The following is a 22945-nucleotide window of genomic DNA, read 5'->3' on the forward strand; positions in this document are numbered from 1 at the left end:
GTGAGAAATAATGTCACTTTCCTATAGTAACATCAGCACTTGCCAATGGCAGCCCAATAATAAAACCACCAATCTGGTGGCTCAATCACCCCCTACAGCAGAAGCCCTCTAAATCCACAAGCTCTCCCGGTCCTTTTATGACCATAATAAAATTGAAGATCAAAGGAACAGTTATTCTGAAAAAGTGATAGACAGTGAAAAGGGCAATGCACGCAGAAGGCAGAAATAATAAAGGAGGATTATTTTGGCCAGACTGACTGCGTCAGTCATGGATAACTGTAAAACGTTTGGCCAAATTTTAACACATTGGGCCAGCGATGTTTCAGAATTCAATTTTAAGGATTTAGTTATATCCAAAATGAATACAATACAAAGGTATCTAGTAGGAATCTGATATCTCTAACCTGTCTACTGGGATGAGTTACATTTTCGAAAAGTTGAATTTGTAGACTCTTAACAAGCCAATACTAAATGCTACATTAATTAATAATAAGTTCTAAGTTAGGCTACAAAATAGCAGTGGTGGCTGTGTAAGCTGCTACTGGTTGTCAAATCTAGGTACAAGCCTTCCATCTCTCCCTTGAGTGTCCCATGTTCTGGTTACGTATTTATATAGTGCAAGACGAGGATGAAAAAGGAATCCCAGGCTTATCCCTTGCTTATTTAAGAGGATAGCAGACAGTTATCTATTTAATGTCATGAAAGCCTCTAGTTGTTTATACAGGACGTATAACAATTTCATAAAGACTAGTATTAAAAACATCCCTTTTATCACTCCAACCTCCAGACTCTTTCAAAAAGCTTTTCTGCATCCAGTGATATATCAGCTTTAGGCGATATGAGTGTCTGCTAACAATAAGACTACTCTCAAGATTTGTGTTGGAAGGGGTATCTTCACTAGGTAGAAAACCAAGCAGAATGGAAGAAGTCCGTTTTTTATGATCTCCACCAGTCTGGCAAGAATATTTGATTAGGTTTTAGAGTCCACATTAAGTAGCAAAAATTTGGCTTACTTCAGTGGCAACTTGTCCTTTCCGAGACAGACAGCTACCATGGCCTGTGCCAAAAAGCTCATGTATTATGCCTGTGTCTGCTGCAATCAATGTATATATTTATACAGATAATATATCAAGGCCCACAGCTTTTCCCTTAGCTTGATCAATAATACTTTTTTTAATGACTTTATTAGTGACTTTTTTGTTTGTCATATGTTTTTAAGCTACATGTTATCTCTTTCGTGCCATCACATCTGAACAATTTCCTTGGTATTTTATTTCAGAATAATAATGGTATGGTATGGTAAGGTAAATATCTGGTCTACTAGCTCAAATATGAAGGGTTACATCTCTAGTTGTTTTTAAAGATCCTTGCACTTTTTATGCAACTCTTGCAAAATATTCGAAGACACATTTCTTTCTTGTATCTATTTCACTTCTCTCTTTTATTGACTCCACTGTTTTCCCTCTGGTACATAGGAACAAGTTACTTTCTCTAATGCTTTCTCTAGTGGAAACTGTATCTAACCACAGACTCCTCACTTTTACAATACTCTCAAGCTGCCAGGCTCAATCTGAAAGATTCCACATAGTGCTCCTGGTTTTACGAGGCAGCATTGTCTAGCTAGCACATACTTTGTTTCCATTGAAAGTTACAGAGAGGATCTGCATTGAAGTGCCACCCCATCATACCATTGTTAGTTTCTTGCTTGACTCTTTCAGGGACCTCCGATGCGGAGTGACACCAGTGTGCATTTCTCTAATTTGAGGCCTTTTCAGATGGTAAGAGAGACCACTCCACAGAACAGAGATGTGGAATAACAGTGAGGAATCTGGAAGTAGATTGATTATCAACCAGAAAGAGCAGAAACTGGTTCTTCTGATTAATATTATTAACTGCAGATTACTCACCATAAGAACAGGTGACAAAGTAGTACCTCCCAAGGTGAAGGGTCCGTGAAGCAGATACAGACTAAAAAGTCCTGCAAGAGCAAATAGGTGGAATGCTCTTCCCACCTGGCTGTCAAGGAACTAATACTTAGTGAACGTGTGCACTGACACCCACATTGTAGCCTGACAAGTGTCAAAGACAGGCACTCCACATGCCAACGCAGTGGTTGGTGACTTAGCCCTGGTGAAATGGGCCCTCATTCCTCCTGGAGGTTGATTTTGGCCAATGCATAGCAGGTCTTAACACAAAGGACTATCTACCTAGAGAGAGTCCTTTTCTGCAACACCTTGCAGAGGACCTAAAAAAATGTGGGTATGTGTTGAATATGCAGTTCAATAAAAAAACAACTTTTCGGCCCAGAAGTGGACACTGCAATTGAAAAATTGTGTAAGGATTCAGATACCGCAGAAGCTATGGGTGCTCTATACACCACACCATACAGGGGATCAGGGTAGAGGTGGATTTAGAGCTCAAATAGCAGAGGCATCCACAACGCAGGCAAAACCAGCCTACCAACCTCCATACCAACGAGGTGATTTTAAGGACACATATAGAGGACAGTATCCCTGAAGTAGAGGGAAATATCAAACCTCTAAACAAACCTCACAGCATACTAAACAGTGACTTGTTTCATCCCCTTCCACTCCACAACTCCCCTGTGGGAGGAAGACTACAAAAGTTTCATACCAATTGGCAAAACATTACCACAGACAATTGGGTACGATCAATTATCCACAATGGTTATTGCCTAGAATTGATACAAACTCCCCCAATCATTCCACCAAAACCACACACATTATCCACAGAACTCATCAGTCTGTTGCAGGAAGAAGTCAAATCTCTATTACTCAAATAAGCAATAGAACCCGTGCCACAAAATCAAGTCGGACAGGAGTTCACTCTCTGTACTTCCTGTTTCCCCAAAAAGATGGCACCCTAAGACCAATATTATATCTCAGGACCCTCAGCCTTTACATCCTGTCAGAACACTTTCACATGGTAACTCTCCAGGATGTTATCCCACTACTTCAAAAACACAATTTCATGGCAACATTAGACCTCAAGGATGCGTATTTTTATATACCCATCCATCCGGCTCACAGAAAATATCTAGTGTTTGTTATTCAAGGAAAACACTATCAGTTCAAAGTGTTACCCTTCGGAATAACAACAGCTCCAAGGGTACTCACAAAGTGCCTAGCAGTAGTCGCAGCCTACCTAAGAAGACAACAAATACATGTCTTTCCATATCTAGACGATTGGCTAATAAAATCAAACAGTCATACGCAGTGTCAAAACCATGCGCGTTACGTAATTCAAACCCTGCACATGCTAGGGTTCTCAGTAAATTACCAAAAGTCGCATCTACAACCAGCACAAATACAAGGGTATTTGGGTGCAATACTAAATACTCAAAAGGCGCTAGCATGTCCAAATACGCAAAGAATACAAGCATTCCAAAATATAGTCACACAGATACAAACAAATCAACGGTACACTGTCAGATTTGTCATGATTTCAGGGATGATGGCATCATGTATTGCCCTTACAACAGTGCCTTGCACAACAATGGTCACAGGCACACGGTCAACTTCAAGATCTAGGGTTGATAGACTGCCAAACGTGCATTTCCATTCAGTGGTGGAATTCCACAGATCTAAGCAAAGGGTGGCCATTTCAAGACCCTGTGCCTCACACCATAATTAAAACAGATGCCTCAATGAATGGTTGGGGAGCTCACCTCAACAATCACAACATTCAAGGACAATGGGGTACCAAACACAAACAGCTACACATGTATCACTTAGAGTTGTTAGCTGTCTTCCTAGCACTGTAAGCTTTTCAGCCTCTTCTCACTCCGAAGAATGTCCTGATCAAAACAGACAACATGACCACAATGTATTACCTAAACAAGCAAGGAGGGACACATTCGTCCCAACTCTCCCTCCTAGCTCAAAAAATGTGGAAATGGGCAATAGACAACCAAATTCACCTGGTAGCACAATACATTCCAGGGATACACAACCAACTCGCAGATGTTCTCAGCAGAAATCATCAACAAACACACGAGTGGGAGCCTCACCCTCAAGTACTTTATAAATACTTTCAACAATGGGGAACACCAAACACAGATCTGTTCGCCACAAGCGAAAATGCAAAATGCCAAAAGTTTGCATCCAGACACCCACATCCCCTATCCAAGGGCAATGCTCTATGGATCAATTGGTCAGGGATATTTGCTTACACTTCCCCCCCCCTCCCACTCATTTCATTTATACTCCACAAATTGCGTCAAAACACACTCAATATGATACTCATAGCACCAACGTGGGCCCATCAACCGTGGCACACAACATTATTAGACCTATCAGTAGTACCACATTCCAAACTCCCAAACAGACCAGACCTGTTGAAACAAAACAAAGGGCAGATCAGACACCCAAATCCCAACACACTCAATTTGGCGATTTGGCTCCTGAGGTCATAGAGTTTGGGTATTTACAACTGCCATCAGAATGTATGGGTGTGATTAAGCAAGCAAGAAACCCACTACTAGACAGTGCTATGCTAAAAAATGGGAAAGATGTGTATATTACTGTCAATCTAAACAGATTGCCCCTCTTACAGCATCAATACAATATATTGTATGCTATTTACTTCATTTACAAAAATCAAATTTAGCATTCTCTGCCATAAAAATACATCTTACTGCAATTTCAGCATATTTACAAAATATATAGCACAGCTCTTTATTTAGAGTTCCTGTTATTAAAGCCTTCATGAAAGCTTAAAATGCATCATCCACCCAGGGCACCTCCAGTTCCTTCTTGGAATTTAAACATAGTGTTTACGTGACTTATGAGCCCACCATTTGAACCTATGCACTCATGTCAAATGCAATTCTTAACATGGAAGGTTGCCTTCCTAGTCACAATTACATCATTTTGAAGAGTCAGTGAAATTCAAGCTTTCACTATTGAAGAACCGTTCATACAAGTACACAAACATAAAGTTGTACTCCGAACTAACCCCAAATTTCCTCCAAAATTAGTATCACCTTTTCATATACATCAAACGGTGGCACTGCCAGTCTTCTTCCCACAGCCAGATTCTGTGGCAGAAAGAGCTCTACATACATTAGACATTAAAAGAGCACTAATGTACTATATAGATAGAACAAAACCATTCAGAAAAGCTAAACAGCTGTTTATAGGCTTTAAAAAACCTCATACAGGTAACCCCATTTCCAAACAAGGATTAGCATGATGGATAGTAAGATGCATCCAAACATGCTACGTTAAAGCCAAAAGACAACTCTTAGTTACTCCTAAAGCACATTCCACAAGGAAGAAAGGTGCTACAATGGCTTTTTTTAGGAAATATACCAATGGCTGAAATATGTAAAGCAGCTACTTGGTCAACACCACATACATTCACTAACCACTATTGTGTAGATGTTTTAGCAACACAGCAAGCCACAGTAGGTCAAGCTGTACTCAGAACATTATTTCAAACAACTTCAACTCCTACAGGCTAACCACCGCTTTTATGGGAGGACTAACTGCTTTGTAGTCTATGCACAGCATGTGTATCTTGCATCTACATATGCCATCGAACGGAAAATGTCACTTACCCAGTGTACATCTGTTCGTGGAATGTTCCGCTGCAGATTCACATGCACCCTCCCACCTCCCCGGCTCTGTGTGTGTGTGTGTGTGTGTGTGTGTGTGTGTGTGTCTATTTTTTTTTTAGCATTCCATTATCATGGACATCTCTTTTCTTTTATACTCTATCACTCCTACCTTACCCTCTGCGGGAAAACAATCTAACATTGAGTCGATGCCCATGCGCAATGGAACCGAAGAGGAGGAGTCACTCGATCCCGTGACTCGAAAACACTTCTTCGAAGAAAAACAACTTGTAACACTCCAAGCCCAACACTAGATGGCAGAAGTATATGCACAGCATGTGAATATGCAGCGGAACATACCACGAACAGATGTACACTGGGTAAGTGACATTTTCCATATATATCTCTGATAGAGACTTCTAGTTGCAGATTTCTTACCTTTGAATTTACCCATGCGTCAGACTGGATCCGGAGATTTTTCTTCGAGTAGTACCTCTGCGGGCAGTCAGGTGGCATCGGTCGACTCCGCGGGAGTTGTTGTTGTCGTGTTCGCCGTGATGACATTGCGGTCGTATGTAGGCACCACCTGGCACGCTTATGTCGGTTCTCTTCTTTCTGCGCCAGCCTACGCACAGATTCGAAAAGAGCTACCTCAGTTATTTTTTGACTACGTTGACACTTTTGTCGAATTCTTTTGACGAGTTCGTGGATGCGTTGAGGGATGTCCCACAAGACTGGATTCAAGCACTGCGACTCCTGTCACCAAACGATGTCGGTGACAGATCCGCACCTCGTTTGTCTTTGGTGCCTGGAGCGCGATCACGACCTGAAGTGCTCCAAGTGTTGGGCCATGAACCTGAAAGCTTTGAGGGAGCGGTCCCTAAAGCTCATGCCAGCCCGGCGCTCACGGTCTTTTTCAAGAGGAAGGTCTCGAGACTGGCCACGGAGTCACCACCATTCTTCGTTTTCGAAGTCATCGAGACATTCGGGTCACAAAAAGAAGTCGAAGAAGGATAAATGTTCTTTGACTTCACCCCGTTGCTCGGACGATGTGGCGCAGGAAGAGTATCAATGACCTAGGTGACCGTCCTCTGAGCCTTCATCTGGGTCAGCTCCATGCTTCCCCGACTTCATGGGAGCCAGAGCCACCCCTGCCTAGCTCAAAGAATTTTGAGGCAATGGGTCTAATTTTTGGGCAGGCCTAACCACCTTCGGCGCCCTCGGGCACAGTTGAGTTGGTGGGGGCCCCCTCGGGTTTGAAGTCGTAGTCTTCGGCCACGGCTCTGGAGGGCCCCTCCAGATCCAATCGCGGATCTGTCCCGACGCCGGTTGTGCCACACCCACCTTCCACGGCGGTGGGTCAGACGTAGATGCCCCCGACGTCGTTTGGGCCCACAATCAACGTTGATCCCATCCTCATACCTGATGACCCGGAGCTGGAACGACGTTGCCCGATGCCTTTTACATTCTCTATGGGCTCTCCTGGGCCCAGGGTTGATCCAGACCCTTATCCTTATGGGTATGGATACTGGGAGGGTATGGGCGGGACACTGGACCCTTTAGAATACCAGCTTGACCCCCAAATGGACTGTGTGCAGGATTTGGGTGATGCCAGTAGTCTAGACACCTCTCCTGACACTGGTATGCTCTCTCCTCCTACCATGGCTACGGAGGAGGGTGCCTCATATTCTATGGTAGTGAGAAGGGAGGCTGAGGTCCTGGACCTTGAGCTATATTCTGTGGAGGTTAGGCCCAATATCCTAACCGATGTGCTTCACCGTAGACTTCCTCTTCCGAACCCCTTCTTTCTTTTAATGAGTCACTGACAGATGTCCTTTTGGACCAGACCCAGCACAGGGGCTCCTGTGAATAGGACGATTGCCCGCCGCAATCGGCCTGCGCCGACAGACCCGAAATTCCTCACCTAACACCCCACGCCTGAGAGTCATCCAGGCTTCCTCTTCATCTGGCGCATTCCCTGCCACACCATATATAGGATAGGATAGGGAATCAAAAAGACTGGACAATTTGGGGAAGAAGTTGTTTTCTTCCAAAAGTCTAGTGCTGCGGTCCCTGAACACCGCATGCCTTTTGGGCTGCTATTACCATACTCTCTGGGATACGGTCGGGCAAGTGTTGCCTAGAGTTTCGGAGGAGGCCCAGACTATCCTTTCCCAAGCCGTAACAGATGGGAGGGATTCAGCGAAGTTCATGATTAGTTGTGGACTGGATACCTTCGAAACTCTGGGCAGATCGGTTGCATCGACGGTGGCATTGAAATGCCACGCCTGGCTGAGAACATCTGGCTTTTCAGGGGATGTCCAGCAATCCTTGATGGACATGCCCTTTGATGGCACATGTCTCTTCGGAGTCAAGGCGCTTGAGTGCTTTAAAGATTCCCAAGCCACGGCCTGGTTCCTTGGGCTCGTGCCCGCTTCTGGACCCCAGCAGTCTGCCTTTAGCCTCTTTCGTGGCTATGGAAGGGGCACCCAGCCGCGTCCTTTTCGGCCTGGCCATCGACCTGTGCATGCTGTACAGCCGCGGATGCGGGATCCCACACCCCTGGGGATCAGGGAACCAGCGGGTCACCCAGTCCTCCCCAACCCCCTCCTCAGCCTCCAAACTTTCTTAGTCCGCGGGTACACCAGGAACCAGTTGGCAACAGAATTCGTCATCACCTGACCCAATGGCAGTCCATTACCTCGGACAGGTGGGTCCTCCAGATTGTCCGAAGTGGCTACTCCCTCCCCTTCGAGACACCTCCTCCAGTCATGCCACCTTCATACAATCGAATATCAGAGGATCATATGGCGCTTCTCCGCGTGGAAGCCCAAGCCCTTTTGGCTAAAGGAGCTATAGAGAAGGTTCTGTTGCCATCCCGTTATTTTCTGGTGCCGAAAAAGGACAAAGGTCTTCGTCCTGTATTAGATCTTCAGTCCCTCAACCTCTTCCTCAAAAAGGAGAAGTTCAAAATGTTGACATTGGCTCAGGTCATATCTGCCTTGGATCCCGGAGACTGGATGGTGGTGTTGGACTTGCAAGACGCATACTTTCACATTCCCGTCTTGCCGGCCCACAGATCTACCTACGATTTGTGGTACGTCACGAGCACTTTCAGTTCACCGTGCTCCCTTTTGGCCTTACCAGTGCCCTTCCGGTGTTCACGAAAGTGATGGTAGTGGTGACAGCTCATCAGTGCAGGTTAGGGGTCCCAGTCTTCCCCTATCTCGACGATTGGCAGTTGAAGATGAACTGGCCCCAGACAGTCATCTCCCACCTCCAGACTATGGCGAACCTTTTGCATTAGCAGGGGGTCAATATCAACGTGCCGAAGTCACACCTGACTCAGTCTCAGATGCTCCCTTTCATCAGAGATGTTCTGGATACAGAGCAGTTTCAGGCATATCCTCCCGAAAAGCGGGTTATGATACCGATGTTTCAGGCTCTGTTCTGGATTTCGGTGAGAATGACCCCGAGGCTGCTGGGCCTCATGGCCTCCTGCATCCTGCTGGTTCGAAATGCCAGATGGCATATGCAGGCTCTGCAGTGGGACCTGAAGTTCCTTGGGCGCATCATCAGGGGAATCTCTCCGACAAGGTCCAGATCTCGGAAGGAACTGCGAGAGACCTGCAGTGGTGGTTAATGAATCAGGATTGGGAAAAGGGCAGATCCCTCTCCTTTCCCCAACCAGATCTTACAGCTGTGACAGATGCGTCACTCCTGGGATGGGACAGCCACATGGGAGAGGTGGAGATTAGAGGCCTCTGGTCTCCGGCGGAAACCGGGCTCCATATCAATCATCTGGAGTTCCGAGCGATTCGACTAGCATTGAAAGCATTCCTTCCCTCTCTCAAGGGGAAGCAGTGCAATTGTTCACAGACAACACCACCGCCATATGGTACTGCAACAAACAAGGCGGAGTAGGGTCGTGGACCCTTTGGCTGGACTTGGCTTGGCTGAACATCAGGGCATTTCCCTGGTGGTTCAACACCTGGAGGGTTCCTTGAATGCCAGAGCCAGCAAACTCAGCCGACGATGCATGGTTGATCACGAATGGTGTCTCAATATGGAGGTGGCGCAAGGTCTTTTCCTTAAGTGGGGAGAACCTTGGTTAGACTTGTTTGCTTCCGTAGACAATGCACACTGTCAGCTGTTTTGTGCATTGGAGATTCCAAGGAGGCATTCGCTCAGCAACGCCTTTCGTCGGGAGTGGAGTTCAGGCCTCCTGTATGCCTTTCTGCCCAAACCACTTCTGCCCTGAGTTCTGAAGAAGATCAGGCAAGACCAGGCCCAAGTTATACTGGTGGCTCTGGACTGGGCACGGAGAGTCTGGTATCCCGAGCCGTTGAGCATGGCCACAGCTCCTCCGATCGACTGCCTCTTCGGGAGGATCTTCTGTCACAGCAGCAGGGGAGGGTCCTCCATCCGAACCTGTCCGCCCTCCGCCTCCTTGTATGGAGATTGAGCGGCGACAGTTGACGTCTTTTGACCTGCCACCTGAAGTCTGTAATGTTATCTTGGCAGCCAGGCGTCCCTCAACCAAAACCGTAAATGCCTGTCATTGGAAGAAATTGGTGGCATGGGGCATTGACAAATCTGTTGATTCTCTGTCTGCTCATCTTTCTCAAGTCCTCCTCTTTATTCTTTCCCTTGCCCAGCAGGGTTCCACCCTGGGCACTGTTAAGGGATATTTTTCTGCTATCTCTGCTTTCTTGAGGTTACCAGATCAGCCTTCCTTATTTAAATCTCCTGTAGTTGGGACGTTTCTTAAAGGCCTCACACATCTTTCCTCCTATCCCATTCATCATGCCCCAATGGGATTGAAACCTGGTATTAACATACCTTATGTGTTCCCTGTTTGAGCCGCTTCATAACTGCCCTTTACGGCTCTTAACTATCAAGACTGTCTTTTTAGTTGCCATTACCCCTGCCTGCAGAGTAAGTGGAGTTCCAGGCTCTGTCATCTTAGCTACCTTTCCTGACCACACATCCTGACAAAGTGGTACTTCGCACGAGGGTTTCTTTCCTACCTAAAGTAGTGACACCCTTCCATGTCGGGCAGTCCATCACCTTGCCTACATTTTATGCACCCCCACATCCCTCTTATGAAGAGGAAAGACTCCACTGTCTGGACCCAAAAAGAGCATTGGGTTCTACCTTGATCATACCAAGGACTTCAGGGTGGACCATCAACTCTTTGTAGGATATGTGGGTGCAAAGAAGGGGAAAGTGGTGCAAAAGAGGACCATTTCACAATGGTTACTCTTATGCATCAAAGTGTGCTACGCTCTGGCTAAAAGGCAACGTCCTGAAGGTTTGCGCACTCACTCTACCAGATCGACTGCTGCTACCACAGTGCTAGCACAGGGCGTTCCAGTCCTGGACATCTGTCAGGCAGCGACGTAGGCATATCTGCACACTTTTACCAAACACCACTGCCTGGACAGTCAGGTGCGAAGGCATGGCTACTTTGGCCGTTCGGTCCTGTAGGACTTCTTGGTGTGATCTTGGTTCGCAGCCCACCACTGGGGATGGTATTGCTGCAGTATCTATACAAAAGTAAGGAATCTGCAATTAGAAGTCTGTCATATGTACAAGTTACTTACCTTCTGTAACGATATATCTGGTAGAGACATATTCTAGCAGCAGATTCCTTACCGACCCGCCCATCCTCCCCGCTCTGCAAAGTGATTTCTAGGGACAGGAACTTCCCTTTAAGGGCCCTAGTTTTGGCGCACCACTCTGTGTTCCTCATGGCTCCGCGCTACTGGCGTGGAAAGTCGTGAAAAGAAACTGGCGTCAACGTGCCGGGGTGGCGCCTATATACGACCACAAAGTCATCACGGCGAACACGATGGCAACGACGCCCGCCAAGCCGACCGATGCCACTTGACGCCGCGCCGAGGTACTGCTCGAAGAAAAATCTCTGGATCCAGTCTGACACCTAGGGAAATTCAAAGGTAAGGAATCTGCAACTAGAATATGTCTCTACCAGATGTATTGTTACCAAAGGTAAGTAACTTATATTTATAGTTGCTGCACTGTGTCTCTGTAAGAATGTTCTCTATTTATGGCTATTGAAATATGAGAATTGGTTGGCAGTACCACTGTAGGAGCAGCCGTGAGGAGGGCAGCCACTTTAGCTTCTTTGTGCTTGGGTGTTTACCAGAGAATTGAAGTATTGATAAATTAGGAGAGCTAGTTAACAATATTCTGACGTTTGAGTATTATTCATTCTGATGTCCAACTTGTGATTCATTGGAAACATAATCTAGTGTGCTCACTGTGCTGATTTAAAACCTCTGCTGTACAGGGACCTATTCTCTGTGTAGCAATGTATGTTTCTTTCATTTGGGTGCTTTTTACTCTCCAAGGACTTTTGATTTCATAACTCCAGTATTAACATCCTTATAGTTGTCTTTCAAAACACACTTTCTTTTATTGCAATCAACTAGTTACTGTGTGAATACAATCTTGCTTTTGGGAAAAGTGTGATGCACAAATGAGCGAATATCATTGAGGTCTTGGCATTCTAGAATCTTTGGAAGCCTGAGCACTCCTTTTATAAATTCATTAAACGATCATTAAAGAGTAAGAGCTCTATCCTTTCCTGAGACAGATGTTTTGGTTTTGTCACTCCCTAATACTAGTATAACTGACTAAAGACAATTCTTCAGAAATCCTGGTTTGTTCATCATAATAGTAGAGAGGAATTTACAGAATCAATTCCTCGAGCACACTGGATTTTAAGGAAGTAACATTTTATTTACGCGCATTTAGCCGAGTTGCATCTGATAACACTGAATAAATATTTCCCATCCTTTAAGAAGGAAGTTAATGCCCTTAACAGTTTCAAGAAGCTGATATGCCATGATGATGTGTGTTCTACTCAAGATTTTGCATGCCATGTTTTAGAATTATGTTTTAAAACTAGGTGAACAATGGCTATAAAATCTTTTCAGATAATATTTGGCGAAACAGGTAATAAAAATGCATTTTCTAAGGCACTTTTGAATACTGTTCTCTAAAAAGGTGATTTTTGGATTCCTAAATATTTAATTTTTATTACTTTATATACATCCTTCATCTTTCAGTGTGGCTGGGCATTCAACATAATTAATTAGTTTGATCATTAACAATGGGATAGCTAATTGCATAATATTAAGGTGTCTGCTACGTTATTCACTTTTAAAGTCCTGGAAGAACTGCAGCTCTCTACTGTATTATGACAGTGCCCTTCACGTTTAATTCTTGAGGTGATTCCTTCAGTAGGATAGCTTCAAAGCTTTGGCTCCCTGGTGTTGGCCACCCAGTATGGTTAGTCACGTTCTGCTTCCCCATGTTTGCCTCCCGTAAATGACTGTTCTGACATTCTGATTCTGTTACTAAAAGGAAGCTGAGGTTATGCCCAAATGCTCAGCTTTTTATAGGTTTATTGTCAGTGAGGTTTATTAGATAATGTACATTTAACTTTAAAAAGTTCATTAAAAACGACATTTGCAACTCTTCCTGCAAAAGCAAATATTCCAGGACCATGTGATGCTGGGGACCTACTATTATAAGTGAGAATGTTTTTGTTTAGTTATTTGGAGGTAGGTGTTGTGTTAATCTGAATCGAGAATGAGCATCTCTTGTGCAACTGTAGTCAATCAAAATAATTGCTCCTGCTAAAGTATTTTTAATGTTTGCCTCCACTGTTGATAAGGAAATGCCAATCAGATCTTCACCGTATGTAGACAATGCACTGAGGCCCTTACAGCAGCTTCACAGTGACTACAAAGATTTACTGAAGGAGTCCATCATGAATGAATGGCTACAAGGAGCTCTTTCAGAGAGCACACAAAAGTAAGATAAATGCAAACTGTTTGATCACTTCTACTGCATGTTTACTTCTAAAAGAGTTATACATGAAACCATGATATTTAAATGCTAGCAATGTATAGTTCAATATTGTATATTAGACCATGTAGTGCATAATGCCAGGTTCCATAGGTAAAAAAGTTGGCAAAATTAGAGGAATAGATTAGGGGTACTGAACAGATCTGGACTTTGCAGAAACATGGAGAAGGATTGTTGTCAGTTTGGCAAGGTTGGGCTGACTTCTATGAACATGTGCAGTGTTCCAAAATGTGAATTTACACGTTACTACCACTTGCAAGTCTTCTTCAAAACTATCTCTACCTAAAAATACAGACATTCAGGAAAGTTTACCCTTGGTGTATTCTGCAAGAAACGAATGACAAATGGAATAGCTTGGTTGTAGTGATTTCATCAGAAGAGATGAGAGCCGGATAACCAGCTATGCTTATGTTTCTAGTCGCGTTTGATATATATTCTCCCTCTTGTGACCCATATCTGATATGTTGGCCTCTTGTAAATCATTGCACTATTCACTGGGTCTAGTATACATTATAGAAAACTGATGATAATATTTCTCAGACATTCCTCTAGACAAAAAATGGTCACAAGTTGAAATCCCTACACAGGGAGATTTTGACCAAATCTTTGCTCACCATCAGAACCACAGTTTATCTATTGTTTTTAGCAGATTGAACTGAACATTGCAAATATTCATTTCCCAACCCCACAAGGATATGCAAAATATAGCCACAGAGCAGTCTCAGCAAAGTCTAGGATAACCTTCAAATGTACTATTAAGATATCTGAAGACCTGAAAAATTCAAATTTGTAGAGGGCGTGTTCTCAAAAATTGTTTCACAGTCGGACACAGACCTGAATGGGAAAAATAGTTAAGTCAGCATATTAAGGAGGTGTTTCATTGGAAATACCTGTTTGTAAAGAAGTTAGATGATTATTTTTAGTTTAGGAAATCTAGCACCCCTAAAGTAATGGGTGCTGTAGGAAGTTGGCTCTGTATATACTATCTCAAAGTGAGAGATAGAGTGCACAAAGTCCAAGGGTTCCCCTTAGAGGTTGATAGTGGCAAAACTAGATAATACTAATGCTCTATTTTGTGGTAGTGTGGTCGAGCAGTAGGCTTATCGGAGGGTAGTGTTAAGCATTTGTTGTACACACACAGGCAATAAATGAGAACACACACTCAAAGACTTAACTCCAGGCCAATAGGTTTTTATATAGAAACATATTATTTTCTTAATTTATTTTATAACCACAAGATTTAGAATTTAGTTAAGTACATAAATTGTAAGGTACTTCACACAGGTAAGTATGGAACTTTGAATTAAAACAGTAATGTACACAGTTTTGGCAAAAATGGCAAATAGCTATTTTAAAAGTGGACACTGCAAAAATCAACAGTTCCTGGGGGAGGTAAGTAATAGTTAGTTTCTCAGGAAAGTAAAGCCCTTACAAGTTCAGTCTCCTGAGCAGAGGCAGCCCACTGTTGGGGGTTCAAGGCAACTCCAAACACCCAGCACCAGCAACACAAGCCGGTCAGGTGCAGAGGTCAAATTAGGGTCCAAATAGCATAGGTGCCTATGGAGAGCAGGGGTGCTCCGGTTTCAGTCTGCTAGCAGGTAAGTACCTGCGTCCTCAGGGAGCAGACCAGGGGGGTTTTGTAGAGCACTGGTGGGTGGGGTGGGGGGGGGGGGGAGAAGGGTCCCAAACGGGCACACAAAATACACCCTCAGCGGCACAGGGGGTGCCGGGTGCAGTGTGCAAAGTAGGTGTCGGGTTGTAGATAGGAAACAATGGAAAGACCCCGGGGGTCACTCTGACGATGCAGGCAGGGCACAAGGGGGCTTCTCGGGCCAGCCACCAACTGGGCTAGGATGAGGGCCACTTGCTGGTCACTTCTGCACCAATAGTTGGTTCCTCTTGGTCCTGCGGGCTGCGGGTGCAGTGCTTCTTCCAGGCGTCGGGTTCCTTTGTTACCGGGCAGTCGCGGTCAGGGGAGCCTCTGGATCCTCTCTGCAGGTGTCGTTGTGGGGGTGCAGGGAGGTCTACTCAGGGTGTCCACGACGTTGGAGTCGCCTGGGGTTCCTCTCTGCGGTGTTGGTTCTTCTGGATACGAGCGGAGGCATTGAGTGCAGAGTGTGAAGACTCACACTTCCGGAGTGAGGCTGGAGTCTCTTTAAAGATGGTTTCTTTGTTGTAGTTTTAGACAGAGCTGCTGTCCACTTGAGTTTCTTGGTCCTTTAAGTGCAGGTCAGTCCTCTGAGTCCTCAAAGGTTGCTGGTCCCGCTAGATGCGTCGCTGTGCAGGTTCTTTGAGTCTGGAGACAGGCCAGTAAGGCTGGGGCCAAGTCAGTTGTCGTCTCTGCGGGGCTTTCAAGTCAGCAATCCTTCTTATTGTTTAGGGTTGCTGGAATCTGATTTCCTGGGTTCAGGGTCACCCCTAAATACTCAATTTTGGGGTGTGTTTAGGCCTGGGGGGCAGTAGCCAATGGCTACTGTCTTTGCAGGTGGCTACACCCTCTTTGTGCCTCCTCCCTGTCGGGAGGGGGGCACATCCCTAATCCTTTTGGGGGGAATCCTCCAAAACAAGACAGAGGATTTCCTAAGGCAGGGGTCACCTCAGCTCATGACACCTTAGGGGCTGTCCTGACTGGTGGGTGACTCCTACTTGTTTTTCTCATTATCTCCTCTTGACTTGCTGCCAAAAGTGGAGGCTGTGTCCGGAGGGGTGGGCATCTCCACTAGCTGGAGTGCCCTGGGGCGCTGTAACACCAGGCTTGAGCCTTTGAAGCACCTCCACCCAGTACAGGCTTTGTTCCTGGCCACAGAGTGACAAAGGCACTCACCCCATGGGTCTAGAAACCCGTCTGGATGTGGCAGGCTGGCAGAAACTGGTCAGCCTAACACTGGTAGTTGGACTGGTATACAGGGGTCATCTCTAAGATGCCCTCTGAGTGCATTTCTCAATAAATCTCACACTGGCATCAGTGTGGAGTTATTGTTCTGAGAAGTTTGATACCAAACTTCCCAGTATTCAGTGTAGCCATTATGGAACTGTGCACTTTATATTTGACAGACTCCAAGAGCACATACTCTTTATGGCTACCCTGCACTTACAATGTCTAAGATTTGGCTTTGACACTGTAGGGGCATAGTGCACATGCAACTATGCCCTCACCTGTGGTATAGTGCACCCTGCCTTAGGGCTTTAAGGCCTGCTAGAGGGGTGACTTACCTATGCCACAGGCAGTGGGTTGTGGGGATGGCACTCTGAGGGGAGTGCCATGTCGACTTAGTAATTTTCTCCCCACCAGCACACACAAACTGTGAGGCAGTGTGCAGATGCTGAGTGATGGGTCCCCAGGGTGGCATAATACATGCTGCAGCCCTTAGAGACCTTCCCAGGCCACAGGGCCCTTGGTACCAGGCATACCAGTTACAAGGGACTTATCTGTGTGCCAGGGCTGTGCCAATTGTGGGAACAAAAGTACAGTTTACGGGGGGAACACTGGTGCTGGAGCCTGGTTAGCAGGATCCCAGCACACTTTAAATCATAACTAGCATCAAAAAAAGGCAAAAAGTTAGGGGGTAACCATGCTAAGGAAGGAATTTCCCGACAGGAAAGAACACTGGTGCTGGGGCCTCGTTAGCAGGGTTCCAGCACACTTTCAATCATAACTAGCATCAACAAAAGGCAGAAGGTTAGGGGGTAACCATGCCAGGAGAGGCATTTTCCTGCAGATGCCATAACTCAGATGAGTGCTGCTTCCTTTGAAGGACTGAGAGGAACAGACTTCTACAGACCTAGCTTCTTGCCTCCTTCCCCAGTTGCGAATCCCTCTCCCAAAGTGTTTGCTCTTGGGCCAAAATGTGAAGAAGCCAACAACAGCATTTACTTTATCATACGTTAGTAGTTTTCCTTACTGAGGTCTAAAAGCAGTTAATTTTCTGCCTCGCAATGAGACTGATACCTTCAGCCAATTATGAAAAAAACATTTTTCAGTTTCGGTATATGATTGATTTTTGCACATACCCCTGCCTCCACGTCTCCATCAGTCTCAGACATGATTAGTGGCTCATCTGCATTTTTCGACTGTGTTGGATTACTTGTGGTACTTACTGGCTGAAAAATATCTCCTTGACATTTAGCCTGTTTATGACCTGAGATTCATCAAAAGCTACATAAGCAATCAAACGTTCAGGACGGTGACATTGCCTGATGTTACCTTACCTTTTATGAAGGATACATTATTTGCTTGCTAGATCTCAGAGATGCACGCTTCTGTTAACAGTCACACTAAAAGTACATAATATTCATGGTGGAATGATAGTCTTTTGAAATTCTAGTCAACAGGATGCTTTCATGTGTGCAGGCAATTTATACATGGGCACCTGAGCCTAATTGCCTGCTACATAAAGGTGTTGTCAGAAGACCAAATGCAGAATACAGTTGAAAGCTGCCTGTGACTGTACAAGAGCTAAGCCAGGCAGTACATTTCCAGAAAAACCTATTATACTGACATTTCTAGAATCCCTAAAGGACACAGTCCAGTGCCGAGAGGCACTAGCAACTCAGTTTCTCCAACAACTGCTGCAATCTGTGCTAGAAAATGCATTTCTCTTCTATTCCTTGTTGTTTGCCAGTATCATAGTGATACCATTCTGGAGAGTGATAACTGTTTTCCTACAGTGTGAACTTTATCTGCAATGAATACAAGTGTGTGGTGACGGATAAGAGAGCACAAGCATTATAATCAACATGAAATTAAGACTTAAATGGGGAGCCTAAACCAAATCTCATAAAAGCCTACTCCTTCTTCCACGTCAGCTTCAGATTATAGTAGTTGTGAATTAATCTTTTGAAGTAAACCATGTTAATTATGACCAGCAGCCCTTCAACCATGTATTGCACATTGAAACAGGGAAGGTCTCTGACTCCATTCAGGGAAGCCCATTATCTGTGGATGTCAGCTTCCATTGTTAAGGTCTGACTGGCATTCACGTTACTCGAATAAGAATCCAAAAAGCAGATTGACTTTGAGGGTTAAGAGATTTCCCACGATTGAGAATTAGATAGAGAAATAGCTGATTAGCTGCTTCGGCTATGGAGCATTTAAACCACAGGCCTATGAGCAACCAAACCAGTTTGCCTTCAGATTACCCTCAGGAGGGATCCAGGGGCAGGTGTTTGCGTTTTACTGAAACTGACAATGTCTGTATCCTTCTTTGCCTTCATTTGCAGGATTTGGTTTTCAGGACAGTTCTTTTCTCTCCCCTCAGGCTGAGAGAAATCCATCACCAAGATTCAACACATAATTAAACCATGAAAGTCTCATGTTGTGCCAACAGCACAGCTTTCTTGTCATGACAGCCTGATTCATAAAATCAAAGAATCAAAACATCTGAATATCAGGACACTCTGGAGAAGCACAAACCAACACTATGGGCCTCATTACAACCCTGGCGGATGGTGGAAAAAGGGCGGTAAGACTGCAAACAGGCTGGCGGTCATTACCACCCCATTATGACATTGGCGGTCTGGCATATGCCAAACAGCCAATGTCTCACACCGTCCGCCACTGCGGTAACGACCGCCAGGCTGGAGACAACGGTCTCCAGCCCGGCGGCCGTCACTAGACCGCCGGCGGTATCAGGAACCCGCATACCGCCATGGATTTCGTGGGGTTTTCAACCGCCACGAAATCCATGGCGGTATGCACTATCAAGTGCCAGGGAATTCATTCCCTGGCACTGATTGGGGTCTCCCCCTGCCCCTGCCCCTCCCCTGAGTCTTCCCCCAACAGCCACGACCCCCCTACCACCCTCCAGAGGTATTAGGACCCCCTCCCCACCCCCATTGAAACCCCCACACCCCCTACACGCACCACACCACTCGCGCACATACATGCACACATACATACATTCCCTTACACACATTACAGCCCCTGCATGCATACACACACACACCCATTCACGCACACACCACACAACACCCCCTCTCCTAACGGACGATCACCTTACCTGTTCCGGTGATCCTCTGGGAGAGAACAGGATCTATGGGGGCTGCTCCGCTGCCAGCACCCTGTCACCCGAACACCGCCACGCCGAATACTGGGTCGTATTACGGTGGGCGGTGTTCTGATGATGTGGCGGTGACTGTGGAGCAGCCTCCACTACACTGCCGACCGCCAGTATGGCGGCTGGTGGCTCTCCGTCCAAAAAAGGGCGGAGGGTTGCCAGCAGTCAAAATATGGTTGGCGGTCTTCGGCCCGGCGGAACCTCAGCGGTCTCTGGAGGAGACCCCCGAGGTTGAAATGAGGGCCTATATTCTTTCACATCACATGTAGGTTGGGTTGTGATGCCAGTGCTAAGCATTTTGCACCCAAGAACAAGCAGCATGTAGTCTTCATATACAGGTAACTACAAGGAAAAGGTGCATGCTTTTCCCTTAGCTAGTTTTATATATATATGCACTTTGAATTGCTTGTTGAGAAAGGTCCATCATCAGTGACTTCAGAAGTAAATGTGGTACTCATCAGATGGATGTCATTCCATTTTGATGCAGGTTTTGAGTGATGCCGTAAGATGTTATCATGTTATGGATATTGAAAGAAAGGCTGTCACAAGAAAGAGGTTGGTGGTTAATGTTCTTATAAAGGCAATCTTCACATGCTACTGTTACTGGGGGTAACTGGTCCCTTCCAGACTTTACCTCTGTTATTGCATAATGCCCTATTGTACTGGAGATCAGTGCACACGAGCTACTGTCATGCACGCCCCCATTATTCCATTGTGGTGGTTGCCTACCCCCACATGTACATTATCATTGGGTAAACCTTGACATTGGGAAGCACAGGGGATGTCTGTGTTGCGTTAGGGGATCTCTTTGAGAAGAAATTGTTGATCCCGCATCAGGAGTTCATACAGACGCGCACCCTCCCTGGGACTCTCTTCCACACACATGCCAGTATCTTAAGATCTATTAGAACTGCACTGACCTCCTGGTCAGCGTCTGCTGCCCTCCCCAGCTCCTCTGGCTTCTTCTGCTGCTGCTGCCTCTGCCTTTTCCTGAAACGATCTGAGAGCCTCCTGACTCTCAGTCTGAGGCCCTCCTTCACCTGCAGGCTCATCCCTGTGCCTCATCCCTGGTGATCTAGTGGCCATCACATGTAAGTATTGCCTTCTCTCTGTCACTCTTTCTCTCTTGCTTTTTCTGCCTATTTTGACTTTTTTCTCTTGTTTCTCCTTTATTCTTTTTCCACTCTCCCCTCTTTCCTCTGCCCTCCTTCCCCTGTGAAGCACCTTTTCCACCCTCCCACCTCCCAGCTGACTGTTCCCCCCCCCACCCCTCGCCCCTCCTTAATGGCAGCCGCACGCAGCTGGCGCGCCAAAGGGACGCCAAAGGCGTGCCCAGTGCCAGGAACCCTGGATCTCCGTCAAACCACCCCCTGGACTGCCTCTGTTATGATTCCACAACCCTCCTCCGCCTCAACACCGCACACAAAAATACCAACAACCTCCACAACCCCATCAACTGCCTGCTCCTCAACATCCGCTCCCTCCGCAAACACGCCACCCAACTCTGGGACCTGATTGACACCACCCAACCGGACACCGCCTTCCTTACTGAGACCTGGACCAGCCTCACCTCGAGTCCGGACATCGCCATCGCCGTTCCTGACGGTTACAGCATCCTAAGGAGGGACCCGCCCGGGCGGAGGACTCGCAAGTCCTCACTACGTTATAAGGCCAACCCAGAAGAACCCTGCACCACCATGGAACACCTTCACCTCCTGGTTCAATCCAACCACAACTCCTCCATCCCTGGCACCCTGGTGTACAGGCCACCCGGCCCGCCCAGCTTTCATAGACAACATCATAGACATCGCTACCCTCCAGGCCCTGGCGGCAGTCGACTACCTCCTCCTCGGCGACCTGAATTTCCACCTCGAGGACCGCTCCGATCCAAAAACCAACGCTGTACTCGACAATCGCGACCCTTGGCCTCAGACAGCTGGTATTCGCAGCCACACACATCCCAGGACACACACTGGACCCCATCTTCACCTCAAGCTACCGGATCACCATTGAGACCATCTCCACCCCAGACTGGATCGACCACTGCTGCATACACTTCACAATCACCGCACTCAGCAGCCGCGCCCGTACCTCCATGACCGCCTCACAGGAAATGGAATGAAATCACCAATGAGCAACTCACCTTGGTTTAAGAGTTCCTCATGGGGAGGTAATTCCTTCTCAGTTAAAGCAGCCCGTCTCTGGAATGCCCTTCCCTTAGAGCTTCGGCAAGAACCCTCAGAACGCTTGTGTAAAGAAATGGCTCCCTGTTGCAGTTACCCCCCACTTTTTGCCTGATACGGATGCTGACTTGACTGAGAAGAGTGCTGGGACCCTGCTAACCAGGCCCCAGCACCAGTGTTCCTTCACCTAAAATGTACCATTGTATCCACAATTGGCACACCCTGGCATTCAGATAAGTCCCTTGTAACTGGTACTTCTAGTACCAAGGGCCCTGATGCCAAGGAAGGTCTCTAAGGGCTGCATCATGTCTTATGCCACCCTAGAGACCCCTCACTCAGCACAGACACACTGCTTACAAGCCTGTGTGTGCTAGTGAGAACAAAATGAGTAAGTCGACATGGCACTCCCCTCAGGGTGCCATGCCAGCCTCTCACTGCCTATACAGTATAGGTAAGACACCCCTCTAGCAGGCCTTACAGCCCTAAGGCAGGGTGCACTATACCATAGGTGAGGGTACCAGTGCATGAGCATGGTACCCCTACAGTGTCTAAACAAAACCTTAGACATTGTAAGTGCAGGGTAGCCATAAGAGTATATGGTCTGGGAGTCTGTCAAACACGAACTCCACAGCACCATAATGGCTACACTGAAAACTGGGAAGTTTGGTATCAAACTTCTCAGCACAATAAATGCACACTGATGCCAGTGTACATTTTATTGTAAAATACACCACAGAGGGCACCTTAGAGGTGCCCCCTGAAACTTAACCAACTAGCTGTGTAGGCTGACTGGTTCCAGCAGCCTGCCACACTAGAGACATGTTGCTGGCCCCATGGGGAGAGTGCCTTTGTCACTCTGAGGCCAGTAACAAAGCCTGCACTGGGTGGAGATGCTAACACCTCCCCCAGGCAGGAGCTGTAACACCTGGCGGTGAGCCTCAAAGGCTCACCCCTTTGTCACAGCCCAGCAGGGCACTCCAGCTTAGTGGAGTTGCCCGCCCCCTCCGGCCACGGCCACCACTTTTGGCGGCAAGGCTGGAGGGAACAAAGAAAGCAACAAGGAGGAGTCACTGGCCAGTCAGGACAGCCCCTAAGGTGTCCTGAGCTGAAGTGACTCTTACTTTTAGAAATCCTCCATCTTGCAGATGGAGGATTCCCCCAATAGGGTTAGGATTGTGACCCCCTCCCCTTGGGAGGAGGCACAAAAAGGGTGTACCCACCCTCAGGGC

At 46.5% G+C, this 22945-nt stretch overlaps 1 protein-coding gene across 1 annotated transcript in view; it reads left to right on the plus strand.

The window, feature by feature from the left end:
- COG2 (component of oligomeric golgi complex 2) overlaps positions 1-22945 on the plus strand; it is a 231880-nt gene that overhangs the window by 172841 nt on the left and 36094 nt on the right. Inside the window, exon 16 of the mRNA XM_069234441.1 lies at positions 13284-13423. Within this exon, the coding sequence (XP_069090542.1) occupies positions 13284-13423 (140 nt within the window). The remainder of the gene's footprint in view (positions 1-13283; positions 13424-22945) is intronic.

The sequence above is a fragment of the Pleurodeles waltl genome, chromosome 5 (genome assembly GCF_031143425.1).
Source record: "Pleurodeles waltl isolate 20211129_DDA chromosome 5, aPleWal1.hap1.20221129, whole genome shotgun sequence".
NCBI classification, from domain to species: Eukaryota; Metazoa; Chordata; class Amphibia; order Caudata; family Salamandridae; genus Pleurodeles; species Pleurodeles waltl.